This window comes from Anser cygnoides, chromosome 29, assembly GCF_040182565.1.
Source record: "Anser cygnoides isolate HZ-2024a breed goose chromosome 29, Taihu_goose_T2T_genome, whole genome shotgun sequence".
NCBI lineage: Eukaryota > Metazoa > Chordata > Aves > Anseriformes > Anatidae > Anser > Anser cygnoides.
This window is the reverse complement of record NC_089901.1, coordinates 1,806,466-1,820,851: the sequence shown is the minus strand read 5'-3', so window position 1 is coordinate 1,820,851 and position 14,386 is coordinate 1,806,466. Positions and strand designations below refer to the sequence as shown.

At 61.2% G+C, this 14,386-nt stretch overlaps 2 protein-coding genes across 2 annotated transcripts; one reads left to right on the top strand and one right to left on the bottom strand.

Annotated features, from left to right (window-relative positions):
- On the bottom strand, positions 1–5,952 carry IDH3G (isocitrate dehydrogenase (NAD(+)) 3 non-catalytic subunit gamma). Its single transcript, XM_066984570.1, is given in 12 exon segments — positions 1–349; positions 478–538; positions 1,109–1,203; positions 1,289–1,435; positions 1,525–1,627; positions 2,728–2,814; positions 2,816–2,859; positions 2,954–3,086; positions 4,094–4,154; positions 5,552–5,664; positions 5,750–5,845; positions 5,945–5,952. Coding segments are annotated over 12 exon segments (1,128 nt in total). The 3' UTR covers positions 1–169.
- Positions 5,953–7,506: 1,554 nt separating this feature from the next.
- SSR4 (signal sequence receptor subunit 4) lies at positions 7,507–13,504 on the top strand. The gene is made up of 6 exons (XM_066984662.1): positions 7,507–7,891; positions 9,197–9,315; positions 9,426–9,500; positions 9,607–9,696; positions 11,151–11,216; positions 13,338–13,504. Exons 1-6 carry the CDS (start codon positions 7,522–7,524, stop codon positions 13,440–13,442), a joined length of 825 nt encoding a protein of 274 aa, XP_066840763.1. The 5' UTR covers positions 7,507–7,521; the 3' UTR covers positions 13,443–13,504.
- Positions 13,505–14,386: the final 882 nt, after the last annotated feature.

Sequence of the window (14,386 nt, the reverse complement as noted above, 5' to 3'; positions counted from 1 at the left end):
GGGGCTTATTGGGGTGGTTTATTAAGGGGCGGGGCTAGACGCTCCTCCTCTGTGAGGCCACGCCCACTTGAGGCCACGCCCCTCCGGGCTCCGCCCACAGCAGGCTCCGCCCCCCATTCCCTTCTATATACACGTGTGGATAAAGGTGTGGCACGGCCGGGGGCGGGGTTTATTGGGGGTGGTTTATTAAGGGGCGGGGCTCCTCCCCCTCCGGGAGGCCACGCCCACTTGAGGCCACGCCCACCCGAGGCCACGCCCCCGGGCCTGTTCTGGCGCGGCTCAGGTGGGACAGGATGCTCTGCACCGCCCCCGAGGTCGTGCCCTGTCCCCCGATGTCGGGCGTGTGCGTCTGGGGGCGGAGTCAATTCAGGGGGCGGGGCCACCAGGGGGCGGGGCTCGCCCCCCCACACACCTCCCAGGCCACGCCCACCGCGCCCCGGGCTCGGCCCATATAAGGGGAAAGGGGGCGGGGCTTACCCGGGGGTCGTGCAGCGAGGCGAGGACGGCCTGGCGGATGGTGGAGGCGTGGCTGTGCAGCCTGGGGGAGGGGCATCCGGAGGCCACGCCCCCGTCAGGAAGCCACGCCCACATCAGCAAGCCACGCCCACCGGGCACGAAGCCCCGCCCCTTAAACCACTCCCAGTGGTCTGGGACCTCCCCTGTGGCTCCGCCCCTCCTCAGGCCACACCCCCTCAACCGAGCCCATTGGCCCCGCCCCTCCCCGAGGCCACGCCCCTTCAGCGAAGCCCCTCCCCTTCCTGAAGCCCCGCCCACCGATGTAAGCCCCGCCCCCTGGCTTTACCCCTTTTGCTCTATTGCCACCCCCCAACCCAAGACCCCGCCCCCAGGTTTAGCCCCGCCCCCTTCCACTGACCCCGCCCCTTTCTCCCGTAGCCCCGCCCCCTTCCAGGGAAGCCCCGCCCCTTCCGTGAAGCCCCGCCCCCTAGCCTTACCCCACCCCTTCTGCGGCCCCGCCATCACCACCACCCCAACCCAAGACCCCGCCCCCAGGCCTAGCCCCTCCCCCCGCCCCCAGGCCCCGCCCCCTTTAGCCACGCCCCCTTTAGCCACACCCCCTTTTAACCACGCCCCCTTTAGCCCCGCCCACCGGAGGTGATCCAGCATCATGCAGCCCGCCAGCAGCGCCGCCGTCGGGTTGGCGATGTTGCGGTTGGCGATGCTCTTCCCCGTGTTCCGCGTCGCCTGCCGGGGGGGGGGAGCCGCCGGGTGACCCCAAAACCCCCCCGAATCACCCCAAAATCCTCCCCCCGGCCCCCCCCAAGCTCACGGTCTCGAAGACGGCGTAGTCGTGGCCGTAGTTGGCACCGGGGACGAGGCCGGGGCCGCCCACCAGCCCGGCGCAGACGTTGTTGACGACGTTGCCGTAGAGGTTGGGCATCACCATCACGTCGAACTGCTGCGGCCGCGACACCAGCTTGGGGGGGGATGGGGGGGGTTACTGGGAGGACTGGGAGGGACTGGGAGGGGAGCTGGGGGGGGGGGGGGGGGGACGGGGGGCGGTGCCTGCATGGTGGCGTTGTCCACGATCATGCTGCTGAAGGCGATCTCCGGGTACTCGGCCGCCACCTCCTGGCAGCACTGCAGGAAGAGCCCGTCCCCCAGCTTCCTGCGGGGGGGGGGCACGGTGGGGTGCTGCCCCCCCCCCAACAAAACACCCCCCCCCCCCCCAAACACCCCCCTCCACAAACAACCCCCCCCCTTCCTCAAACAACCCGCCCCAAGCAGATTTGGGTTCAGCCCCCCCCCAGCCCCGCACAACCCCAGGGACCTGCGGTGCTGCCCCCCCCACCCCCAGGGACCCCCCCCATTTTAGGGACCCTCCCCCGAACATTTTGAGGCCCCCCCCCCAGACATTTACCACTCTCCCCCCCCCCCTTTTTGGTCTCCCCCCCAACCTTTTAAGACCCCATCTTCCTTTGTGCCCCCCATCTATTTTAACGCCCTCCCCCCCGACATTTTGAAGCCCCCCCCCCTTTTTGGTCTCCCCTCCCGACCTTTTGAGACCCCCATCGCCCTTTGTGCCCCTCCCCTGCCATTTTACCCCCCTGACATTTTAATGCCCCCCCCCCCAGATATTTGCCCCTCCCCTCCCTTTTTCGGCCTCTTCCCCAACATTTTGAGACCCCCCCATCTCACTTTACCCCCCCCCCGCCATTTTAACGCCCCCCTATATATTTTGGCCCCCACCACCATTTTAAACACCCCCCCTTCTCGGCCTTCCCCCGACCTTTTGAGACCCCCATCTCCCTTTGTGCCCCCCCACCCCTTTACCCCTACCACCACCCCTTTAACCCCCCCCCACCATTTTAACCCCCCCCCCCCTTTTTGGCCTCTTCCCCAACCTTTTGAGACCCCCTCCTCCCTTTGTAGCCCCCCCGCAGCCATTTTAACACCCCCACCACCTTTAACCCCCCACCACTTTAACCCCTCCCCCCCGACATTTTAACGCCCCCCCCCAGGTATTTGGGCCTCCCCCCGACCTTTTAAGACCCCCATCTCCCTTTAACCCCCCCCCCCCCCCCCCACCCCTTTAACCCCCCCCACCCCCTTTTAACCCCCCCACCCCCCTTTAACCCCCCCCATCATTTTAACCCCACCACCACCATTTTAAACCCCCCTCCCCATCATTTTACCTCCCCCCCACCGCCGCTTTAATCCCCCCCCCCAAATATCCGCCCCCCCCCCAAATATTCGGGCCCCCCCTACATGATGTTGGCCTTGTGCACGGCGGTGACGGCGCGGCGGCCGGCGGCGCGGGCGAGGCGGAAGGCGTAGTGCGCGATGCGCCGCGAGCGCCCCCGTGATGATCTTCAGGCTCTCCACCACCCCCGCCACGCTCTGCGGGTGGGACAGCCCGGGGGCGGGGCTTCAGGGGGCGGGGCTTCAGGTGGGAGGGGCTTCAGGGGCGGGGCCAAAGGGGGCGGGGCTTCACCTCGTGCTCCAGGCTGCTGTACTCGCCCTCGGTGTTCTCGCGCACGATGAGGATGTCGACGTCGCGGTGCCGCGTCTCCACCCCCGGCAGGCTCCGGCAGTGGATGACGTTGGCGTAGAGGTCCAGGCTGGTCCTAAGCCCCGCCCCCGAGAGGGACACGCCCCTTTAAGCCCCGCCCCCAAGGGGACACGCCCCCTTAGGCCCCGCCCCATTGGGTCCCGCCCCCTTTCGGCCATGCCTTACCAAATTAGGTCGTTGCAGGACTTCGGGTGGAAAGGTCCGGGTTGGTCCTAAGCCCCGCCCCCAAGGGGACACGCCCCCTTAAGCCCCGCCCCCGTTAGGCCCCGCCCCATTAGGTCACACCCTGTTAGGCCCCGCCCCTTTTGGCCCCGCCCCTTTTATCACAGCCTTACCGGATGAGCTCGTTGCGGGACTTGTGGGCGTAGAGGTCCGGAGCTGCTCCTAAGCCCCGCCTCCCCCCACAAGGGTCACGCCCCCTTAAGCCCCGCCCCCAAGGGGACACACCCCGTTAAGCCCCGCCCCATTAGACCCCACCCCATTGTGCCCCGCCCCGTTAGGCCCCACCCCCTTTTGGCCACACCTTACTGGATGAGGCTGATGCGGGACCTGGGGCGGAAAGGTCCGGGTTGCTGCTCCTAAGCCCCGCCCCCAAGGGGACACACCCCGTTAGGCCCCGCCCCCATTAGGCCACGCCCCATTAGGTCACACCCTGTTAGGCCCCGCCCCCTTTAGCCCCACCCCCATTTTATTACAGCCTTACCAGATGAGGTCGCTGCAGGACTTGGGGCATAAAGATCCAGGTTGGTCCTAAGCCCCGCCCCCAAAGGGACACGCCCCCTTAAGCCCCGCCCCCAAAGGGACACGCCCCCTTAAGCCCCGCCCCCATTAGGCCACACCCTGTTAGGCTCCGCCCCCTTTGGCCCCGCCCCCTTTTGGCTCCGCCTTACCAGATGATGTCGTCGCAAAACTTTTGGCGTAAAGGCCCGGGTTACTCCCAAGCCCCGCCCCCGAAGGGGACACGCCGTCTTAGGCCCCGCCCCATTGGGTCACACCCCCTTCTGGCCCCGCCCCGTTAGGGCCCCGCCCCGTTAGGCCCCGCCCCTTCCGGCCCCGCCCTACCGGATGAGGTTGTTGCGGGACTTGTGGCTCGGCGGCAGGTTGTGGTTGGTCTCGATGTTACCTGGGGGGGGGGGGGGGGCAAGGATGGGACCCCCGGAGCGCCAAGGGGGGCCCCAAATTATCCGGGGGGGCCCAAATTATCCGGGGGGCCCAATTTCTCTGGGGGGTCCCAATTTTTTTGGGGGGGCCCCAAATTCTCGGGGGGGGGGCATTTATCTGGATGGGGATCGCCGTTTACTTGGACGGGGGTCCCAATTTACCTAGGGGGTCCCAATTTTTCCAGAGGTGTCCCAGTTTTTCTGGGGGGTCCCAAATTATTGGGGGGGGGGTCCCAATTTTTTGGGGGGTCCCAATTTCTCGGGGGGGGCATTTATCTGGATGGGGATCGCCGTTTACTTGAACGGGCATCCCAATTTCTCCAGCAGGGGGGTCCCAATTTTTCCGGGGGGGTCCCAATTTTACTGGGGGGGGGTCCCAATTTTTCGGGGGGGGGTCCCCAATTTTTCGGGGGGGGGGGCATTTATCTGGATGGGGATCGCTGTTTATTTGGACGGGGGTCCCAATTTCTCCAGTGGGGGGTCCCAATTTTTCTGGGGGGTCCCAATTTTTCTGGGGGGGGTCCCAATTTCTCGGGGGGGGGCATTTATCTGGATGGGGATCGCCGTTTACTTGGACGGGGGTCCCAATTTTTCGGGGGGTCTCCCAATTTATCCGGGGGTGTCCCAATTTTTCTGTGGGGGTCCCAAATTATCGGGGGCCCAAATTATTCGGGGGGGGGGTCCCAATTTTTTCGGGGGGGGGGGGGCTCCCAATTTCTCGGGGGGGCCAAATTCTCGGGGGGGAGGGCATTTATCTGGATGGGGATCGTCGTTTACTTGGACGGGGGTCCCAATTTCTCCAGCAGGGGGGGTCCCAATTTCTCCGGGGGGTCCCAATTTTTCTGGGGGGTCCCAATTTCTTAGGGGGGGCATTTATCTGGATGGGGCTCGCCGTTTACTTGGGGTTCCCAATTTTTTTGGGGGGGGGGAGGGGCTCCCAATTTATCCGGGGTCCCAATTTTTCTGGGGGGGTCCCAAATTATTGGGGGGGCCCAAATTATTGGGGGGGGGCTCCCAATTTCTCGGGGGGGGGGCCAATTTCTTGGGCGGGGGCGCATTTATCTGGATGAGGATCGCTGTTTATTTGGACTGGGGTCCCAATTTCTCCAGTGGGGGGGGGGCACAATTTTTCGGGGGGGTCCCAATTTTTCCGAGGGTGTCCTAATTTTTCTGGGGGGTCCCAAATTATTGGGGGGGGGCATTTATCTGGACAGGAATTGCCATTTACTTGAAGGGGCATCCCAATTTCTCCAGCAGGGGAGTCCCATTTTTTCCAGGGGGTCCCAATTTCTCCGGGGGCCCCAATTTTTCGGGGGGGGGGGGTGTCCTAATTTTTTGGGGGGGGGGGGCCCGCTCTCACCCTTGATGGCGACGCCGTTGCGGCGGATGGCCATGATGGCGTTGTGCACGTCGTCCTCGGGCGCCTCGGCGCTCACCCGCACCTCCTCGAAGTCCACGGGGACGCAGGCGTGCCTGGAGGGGGGGGCCACAATTTCTGAGCCCCCCCCCCCTCAAAAAATAATAAATAACCCCCCCCGGGGGGGGGGGCAGGACCCACCTGAAGACCTCCTTGACGTGCAGCATGAGCTCGGGGCCGATGCCGTCGCCCGGGATCAGCGTCACCGTGTGGCGGCCCCGTATTTGGCAGGGGGGGCTGCGGACGAGGGGGGGGGACACACAATTTTAAGATGGGGGGGCAATTTGGGGGGGTGAGGCCCCACAGAGCCGCCCCCCGACCCCCTCTTCCCCCCACATCCTCATGCACCCCCCCATCAGTTCCCCGCATGCTTCTTTTTAAGGTGCCCCCCTAAATTTTGTTTGCCCCCTAAATTTCGTCCCCCTCTAAATTTTGTGCCCCCCCCCCCCTCTAAAATGTTGTGCCCCCCCACCCAATTTTGTGCCCCCCCACCCCAAATTTTGTGCCCCCCCCACCCCCAAAGCCCCCCCCCCCCCATTTATACTCACGATGCTGGGTTGCTGCGGGGGCGGCCGCGGAGCAGGGAAAAATTAAGGGGGGGGGGGGGGGGCGAGGGGGGTTAGTCACAGCGGGGGGGGCAGGATGAGATGGGGACCCCCCACCCAGACCCCCCCCACAAAAAATGTGCCCCCCCCCCAAAAAACATGCTCCCTTTCCCCAAAATATGTGCCCCCCCATTAACGTGCACCCCCCCAAACAAAAACATGCCCCCCAAAAAAAAACATGCTCCCCACTAATTAATGTGTCCCCCAATTAAAGAGCCCCCCCCCAATTAATGTGCACCCCCCCCCGACAAATACATGCCCCCCCCACCAGTAACACCAAACGGGGGGCACTGGGAGCCCCCCACATGCCCCCCCCCCCCCAAAATTTCCCCCTCCTCAATAAAAATCAAGGGGGGGCACTGGGAGCCCCCCCACCAATAAAGGGGCTTTGCCCCCCCAGCCCCAAAATGGGGGGGGTCAAGGGGGAGGGCCCCCATTTTGCCCCCCCAATTATCAGAGGGGTATTTGGGGGGGGGGGGGAGGGGTCTTTTGTGCCCCCCCCCTCCAAAAAAAATTTGGGGGTACTTACGGGGGGGAGGTGGCGCCGCTCGTCGTGGGAAAACCAGGCCTGGGGGGAGGGGGGGGGGTCACGGGGGGGCCATTTTGGGACCCCCCCCCAAAATCCCCCCCTCACAGACGCTCGCCCCGCCTCCCTTAGAAATACCACCCAATCAGCGAGCGCAGCCGCCGCGCGGTCCCGCCCTCTCCGCGGCGCTCAACCAATCGCCGCCCAGCGCCGCGGGCGGCAGCCAATCAGAGCGCGAGGCGCCTCACCGCTAATCCCGCCCCCAACCACAGCGACGGCCAATCAGCGCGCGGCGCTGCCCGCCCGCTTCGCGGCGCCGCCGCCCGGTTCCTCCCCGGGGTCCGGCGGGGCCGGGGCCGTTCCCGGGTCCCCCCGGGGCCTCCCCCGGGACTCACCGGGCGCTGCCCGAGCACGGCCGGGGCCCACAGGCGCCTCCCCGCCCTCAGCGCCGCCGCCATTGCTGCCTCCCTGAAGCCCCTCCTGGTTCTCGCGAGACTTCGCTAAAAGAAGGCGGGGCGAAATCTCGCGAGGTTTCAACCCCGCGCCCTTTTTCGCGCCCCCCTCCCCTCAGCGCGACAAAAGTCGCAGCGGCCATTTTGTGCCCCCGAGGCGCTGCGCATGCGCGGTGCGGCGCGGGGCCTGGCGGAGCGAGGCGGCGCCGGCCGCCATTTTGCGGCGGGCCCGCCGCTTTGTCCCCGCCGCTTTGGGGCTAAAACCCTAAAATTTAAGATTTTTAACGTAACCCATAATGCCTCGGGAACGGCCGAGGCCAAGCGGCGGCGATGTGCGCGGCGCGCATGCGCCGGGGCGCGGCCGCGACTTTTCTCGCGCCGCCGCCAAATAAGTCGCGGCCGCCATTTTGTCGGGCGGGCGGCGGCACTGCGCAGGCGCGCGGCGTGGCCACGCCCCCTTTCAACGGCAGGGCCACGTCGCGCGCAGAGGAAGCTCCCGCCCAGAGGCGCTCGCGCCTCCCATTGGCCGCTGCGCATCTCTCTGCCCCGCCCCCTTCACTTGATTGGGCGCCGCGTGGAGCCGCCCGGCGCCGATTGGCTGCTGGGGGTGTCTGTCGGGCGGGGAGGGCGGTGCCGGCGGCAAAGATGGCGGCGCTGGGGCTGCTGCTGGGGCTGCTGGCGGCGGCGCTGGGAGTGGGGGGTACGGGGGGGCCGGGGGAGTTTGGGGAGGGTTTCGGGGGTCCTGGGGGCTTTGGGGGGGACCTTGGGGGGTCTGGGGGGGTTGGGAGGGCCCGGGGGGCCTGGGGGGCTTTAGGGGGGGGCCTTGGGGGGGCCCTGGGGCTTTGAGGGGGCCCTGGGGGGGTCCGGAGGGGGTGATGGGGGCGTCTGGGGGGCCCTGGGGGGGCTGGGGGGTCCTGGGGGGGGACCGGGGAGGGCGTGAGGGGTTCTGGGGGGGTCTGGGGGCATTGGGGGGGTCCTGGGGGATTGGGGGGGTCCTGGGGGCGTCTGGGGGTCCTGGAGGGGGTATGGGGGGGCCGGGGGGGGTCCTGAGGGTCTTGAGGGGGGTCCTGGGGTGTTGAAGGGGGCCTTGGGGGGGTCCTGAGGGCTTTGGGGGGGGTCTGGGAGGACTCTGGGGGCTTGGGGGTGGCCCCGAGGGGGTCTGGGGGGGTCCTGGGGGGTCCTGGGGGTTTTGGGGGGGGGGTCTGGGGGGACCCTCGGGGGCGACTGGGGGCCCAGGGGGGCCAAGGGGTCTTGGGGGGGGCCCTTTTGGGGGACACCAAGGGGCCAGGGGGGTGAAATGAGGCCTTGGGGGGGGGAGCTGGGGGGGGCAACAGGGGGCTGGGGGGTGAATAGGGGGCTGGGGGGGGCGAAATGGGGTCGGGGGGGCTCGGGGGGGGATATGGGGTTGGGGGGGGGGGGCAAATGGGGTCCGGGGGGGGATATGGGGGGGATATGGGGGGGCAGGGCCAAATGGGGTCCTGAGGGGCTCGGGGGGGATATGGGGGGGGGCAAAATGGGGTCCTGGGGGGGGCTGGGGGGGGGAATATGGGGTGGGGGGGGCAGATGGGGTCCTGGGGGGCTTGGGGGGGGGCAAAATGGGGTTGGGGGGGGCAAAATGGGGTCCTGGGGGGTCTGGGGGGAATATGGGGTGGGGGGGGGCAGATGGGGTCCTGGGGGGCTGGGGGGGGCAAAATAGGGTCGGAGGGGGGATATGGGGGGTGCAAAATGGGGTCCTGGGGGGCTCGGGGGGGGGAATATGGGGTTTGGGGGGGCAAAATGGGGTCGGGGGGGGCAAAATGGGGTCCTGGGGTGTCGGGGGGGGGGGCTTGGGGGTCCTGAGGGTGTCCCAGGTGGTGATTTGGGGCCATGGGGGTCCTGGGGGGGGGGGGGGGGTTGGTCCCAACCCCCCGGGGGGGGGGGGCAACCAGTCTCTGAGGGGGGGTCACAGCACAGGGAGGGTCCTCACCGTGCCCCCCCCAAAAAAAAACCCACCCCCCCCCCGCAGCGGAGCCGTGCCCCGAGCCCACCATCGCCCCCTCCTACTACACCACGGCCGACGCCGTCATCGCCTCCGAGAGCGTCTTCGTGGTCGAGCTCTCCCTCGCCTGCAAGAACGGCGCCCAGGTGGGGGCTTTTTTCCGCGGGGGGGGCCCCCTTTTAATCCGGGGGCCTTTAAAACCCGGGGGGGCCTTCCGAACCCGCCCCCCCTTAATTTTTTAACCCCCCCCCTCCAGAACGTCGCGCTCTACGCCGACGTCAACGGCAAGCAGTTCCCGGTGACGCGGGGCCAGGACGTGGGGCGCTACCAGGTAACCGCCCCCCCCCCCAAAAAAAAAAAAATTTAACCCGGGGGGGTCGAAATTATAAGGGGGGGCCCAAATTTCCCGGGGGGTCACCGAAATTGTGCCCCCCCAGGTGTCGTGGAGCCTGGAGCACCGCAGCGCCCAGTCGGGCACCTACGAGGTGAAGTTCTTCGACGAGGAGTCCTACAGCGCCCTGCGCAAGGTGGGGGGGGGGGGATTTTTGGGGCCCCCCTCCAATTTTTAACCCCCCCGCTTTATTTAACCCCCACATTTAGTTTACCCCCCTCGTTTTTATTTAACCCCCCCCTGTTTTTATTTAACCCCCCATTTTTATTTAACCCCCCCGTTTTATTTACATCCCCCTTCTTTCATTTATTGTCTTCTTTTTCGTTTAACCCCCCCATTTTTTTTGCCCCCCAATTTTTTTGCCCCCCATTTTTTTTGCCCCCTATTTTATTCGAAGCCCCCATTTTATTTCCAGCCCCCATTTTATTCCCCCCATTTTATTTTTACTGTGTCGTTTTCTTTTAACGCTCTCCATTTTGATTTAAGCCCCCTCATTTTGCCCCCCCCCATTTTATTTTGCGCCCCCCCCATTTTATTTTGGCCCCCCCCATTTTATTTGGTGCCCCCATTTTATTTTAAACCACTGTTATTTTGGCCCCCCCCCATTTTATTTTGGCACCCCCCATTTTATTTTAAACTGCTGTCATTTTATTTTGGCCCCCCCATTTTATTTTGCCCCCCCCCACTTTATTTTGGCCCCCCCATTTTATTTTAATCCTTCTCCAATTTTATCTCCCCATTTTATTTTGGCCCCCCGCTGTTTTATTTTGCCCCCCCATTTTATTTCGGCCCCCCTCTTTCATTTCAGCAACCCCCATTTTATCCCCCCCCCCATTTTATCCCCCCCCCAATTTTATTTTAGCCCCCATTTTATTTAGGGCCTCCCATTTTATTTTTGTCCCCCCATTTTATTTTTGCCCCCCCCGTTTTTATTTTTGCCCCCATTTTATTTTTGTCCCCCGCCATTTTATTTGGCCCCCCATTTTATTTTAATTCCTATATTTTATTTTGACCCCCCCCATTTTATTTTAAGCCCCCCCCATTTTGTTTTGCCCCCCCCCCCATTTTATTTTGGCCCCCCTTTTATTTCGCCCCCCCTTTTATTTCCCCCAACATTTTATTTTGCCCCCCCTTTATTTTGCCTTGCCCCCATTTTATTTTGCCCCCCCCCCCTTCATTTCGGAAACCCCCCATTTTATCCCCCCCATTTTATTTTGCCCCCATTTTATTTTTGCACCCCCATTTTATTTTAAACCCCCCGTTTTATTTGCCCCCCCACTTTATTTGCCCCCCATTTTATTTTAATTTCTTTATTTTATTTCCCCCCTGTTTTATTTTGCCCCCCCATTTATTTTAACCCCCATTTTATTTTGCCCCCTATTTTATTTTATTCGCCCCCCATTTTATTTTGCCCCCCCACTTTATTTGCCCCCCATTTTATTTGCCCCCCCATTTTATTTTCTCTATTTTATTCCTCCCCATTTTATTTTCACCCCCCAATTTTATTTTAAGCCCCCCATTTTATTTGCCCCCCCAATTTATTTGCCCCCCCCCACTTATTTGCCCCCCCCCATTTATTTCCCCCCCCAGGCGCAGCGCAACAACGAGGACGTTTCCCGCATCCGCCCGCTCTTCACCGTCAACGTGGACCATCGGGTGAGGCGCTTTTTTGGGGGGGTTTGGGGCTTTTGGGCCATTTCTGTTGTTTTTGGGGCCGGTTTTACCATTTGGGGGTTTTTTGGGTTCATTTTGAGGGGTTTTCTTTAAAATTTGGGGGGGGCTCAGGTTTGGGGCGTTTGTAGAAGCGCTTGCAGGGTCTCCGCTGCGGGGTTGCGTTTTGGGGCGTTTTAGGGATTTTTGGGCTTTTTTATGGTTTTTTTTTCTATTTTAATGGTTTTTGGTATTTTTTGTGTTTTAGGGGTTGGTTTTGGGTTCATTTTGAGGGGTTTTCGTTAAAATTTGGTGTGGGGGGCTCAGGTTTCGGGCGTTTGTAAAAGCGCTTATGGGGTTTGTTTTTCAGGGTTGCGTTTTGGGGTGTTTTCGGGGTTTTTGGGCATTTTTATATTTTTGTTTGCTTTTTTAATAGTTTTTGGTCCTTTTAAAAAATTTTCTAGGGTTTTTTTGGGTACATTTTGAGGGGTTTCCGTTAAAATTTGGTGTGGGGGCTCAGGTTTGGGGCGTTTGTAAAAGCGCTTGCGGGGTCTCTGCTTCAGGGTTGCGTTTTGGGGCGTTTTAGGGGTTTTTGGGCATTTTTATGTTTTTTATTTTGGTTTTTTAATATTTGTTGGTTTTTTTGTACTTTAGGGTTTTTTGGGGTTCATTTTGAGGGGTTTCCTTTAAAATTCGGGGGGGCTCAGGTTAGGGGCGTTTGTAAAAGCACTTGTGGGGTCTCCGCTTTGGGGTTGCGTTTTGGGGTGTTTTAGGGGTTTTTGGGCATTTTTATATTTTTGTTTGCTTTTTTAATAGTTTTGCCCTTTTAAAAAATTGTATTCTAGGGTTTTTTTTTGGGTTCATTTTGAGGGGTTTTCGTTAAAATTTGGTGTGGGGGGCTCAGGTTTGGGGTGTTTGTAAAAGCGCTTACGGGGTCTCTGCTTGGGGGTTGCGTTTTGGGGTGTTTTAGAGTGTTTTGGGCATTTTTATGTCTGTTTTTGTTCCTTTTTTAATTTTTTTGGTATTTTTTGTACTTTAGAGGTTTTTTTGAGGTTCATTTTTGGGGGTTTTCTTTAAATTTTGGGGGGGACGTCGGGTTTGGGGCATTTGTAAAAATGCTTACGGGGTTTGTTTTTCAGGGTTGCGTTTTGGGGTGTTTTAGGGCTTTTTGGGCATTTTTATGTTTTTTTTAATTCTTTTTAAATATTTTTGGCGTTTTTAAATATTTTTTTAGGGTTTTTTTGGGTTCGTTTTGAGGGGTTTCCTTTAAAATTCGATTTGGGGGGGTTCGGGTTTGGGGCTTTTGTCCTGACTCTTACGGGGTCTCTGCTTTCAGCATATTTTTTTGAGGTCTTTTAGGGTTTTTTGGGTGTTTTAGGGCTTTTTGATTATTTTAATATTTTTGGGTATTCGTTTTCCTGTTTTAGTTTTTTTTTGGGTTCATTTTGAGTTTTTTTTTTAAAATTTGGGGGGGGCTCAGGTTTGGGGCGCTTGTAAAAGCGTTTGCGGGGTCTCTGCTGCGGGGTTGCGTTTTGGGGTGGTTTAGGGGTTTTTGGGGCTTATCCGGGGGGGATTTGGGGTTGGGGGGGGCACTTGTCGGATTTAGGGTTTTATTTGGGGGGGGCACCGGGGGGATTTGGGTTTTTTTGGGGGGGGTTGGGATTTTATGGGGGGGGATTTGGGGTTTTATGGGGGGGGCACCAGGGGGATTTGGGGTTTTTGGGGGGGGGGATTTGGGATTTTATGGGGGGGGGGGGTTGGGGTTTTTGGGGGGGCACCTGTTGGATTTAGGGTTTTATTGGGGGGGGCACCGGGGGATTTGGGGTTGGGGGGGGGGGATTTGGGGTTTTATGGGGGGGGTCACTTATTGTATTTAGGGTTTTGTTTGGGGGGGCACTGGGGGGATTTGGGGTTTTTGGGGGGGGGGGGATTTGGGATTTTATGGGGGGGCACCTGTTGGATTTAGGGTTTTATTGGGGGGGGGGGCGACACAAGGGGGATTTGGGATTTAGGGGGGCCTCCTTTCAACCTCGTTTTTTTTTGGGGCAAATCCCCGACCTTTTGGGGTTCTCGGGGGGGGTCACAACGGGGTGACCCCCCCCGTGTCCCCCCCCCATTTTCCTACAGGGCGCCTGGAGCGGGCCCTGGGTGGCCACGGAGGTGGTGGCGGCGGCCGTGGGGCTCGTGGTCTATTACCTGGCCCTCAGCACCAAGAGCAGCATCCAGGCCTAGGGCCCCCCCGGGGATTTTTTTTTTGGGGGGGGGGGCACCCCAAAATCCCCTTAACCCCCCCCCAAAGATCCTGGGTTTGTCGAGGGGGGCCCCAAAATGAAAATGGGGCGCTGGAGGGGATGGGGGTGGGAGGGAGGGGGGAGCTGCTAAATGGGTGCCCCCCCCTTCAAAAAATAAAGGGGGGGTCCCCAAAAATGTGGGGGTCCTCAAAATGGGGGCACCCCAAAATCCCCTTAACCCCCCCAAAGATCCTGGGTTTGTCGGGGGGGGGCCCCGAAATGAAGAGGGCGCTGGAGGGGATGGGGGGGGAGGGGGGAGCTCCTAAATGGGTGCCCCCCCCAAGGAAAAATAAATGGGGGGGTCCCCGAAATGGGGGGGCACCCCAAAATCCCTTAACCCCCCTCCAGAGTCTGTTTTTTTAAAGGGGGGGCCCCGAAATGAAGAGGGGGCGCTGGAGGGGAGGGGGTGGGAGGGAGAGGGGGAGCCCCTAAATGTAGCCCCCCCCCCAAGAAAAAATAAATGGGGGGGGGTCCCAAAAATGGGGGGGGGTTCCCAAAAATTGGGGGGGGTGTGCCCAAAAGTTGGGGGGGCAAAATATGGGGGGTGGGGGCCAAAAATAGGGGGGTCCCCCAAAATGGGGGGCCAAAAGTGAGGGGGTCCCCCAAAATGGGGGGGGGGGGGGCAAAAATGGGGGGGGGCTGAGGGTTACCCCCGAGGGGGTTCTCTGTGCCTCAGCCCCCCCGTTGGTGTTTTTTGGGGGAAACCCCTTAAAATAAAGGGGGGGTCCCCAAAATGCCCCCCCCAATAAAGCTTTGTGCTCCCCCCCTCAAACGGTCTCTGTTTTATTTGGGGGGGGGGGGGTTCAGGCCCCCCCCCCCCGCCAAAAAAAGCCTCCCGATGACATCACAGCCGCGATGACGTCATCAGCGACACGGGGGGGGCAC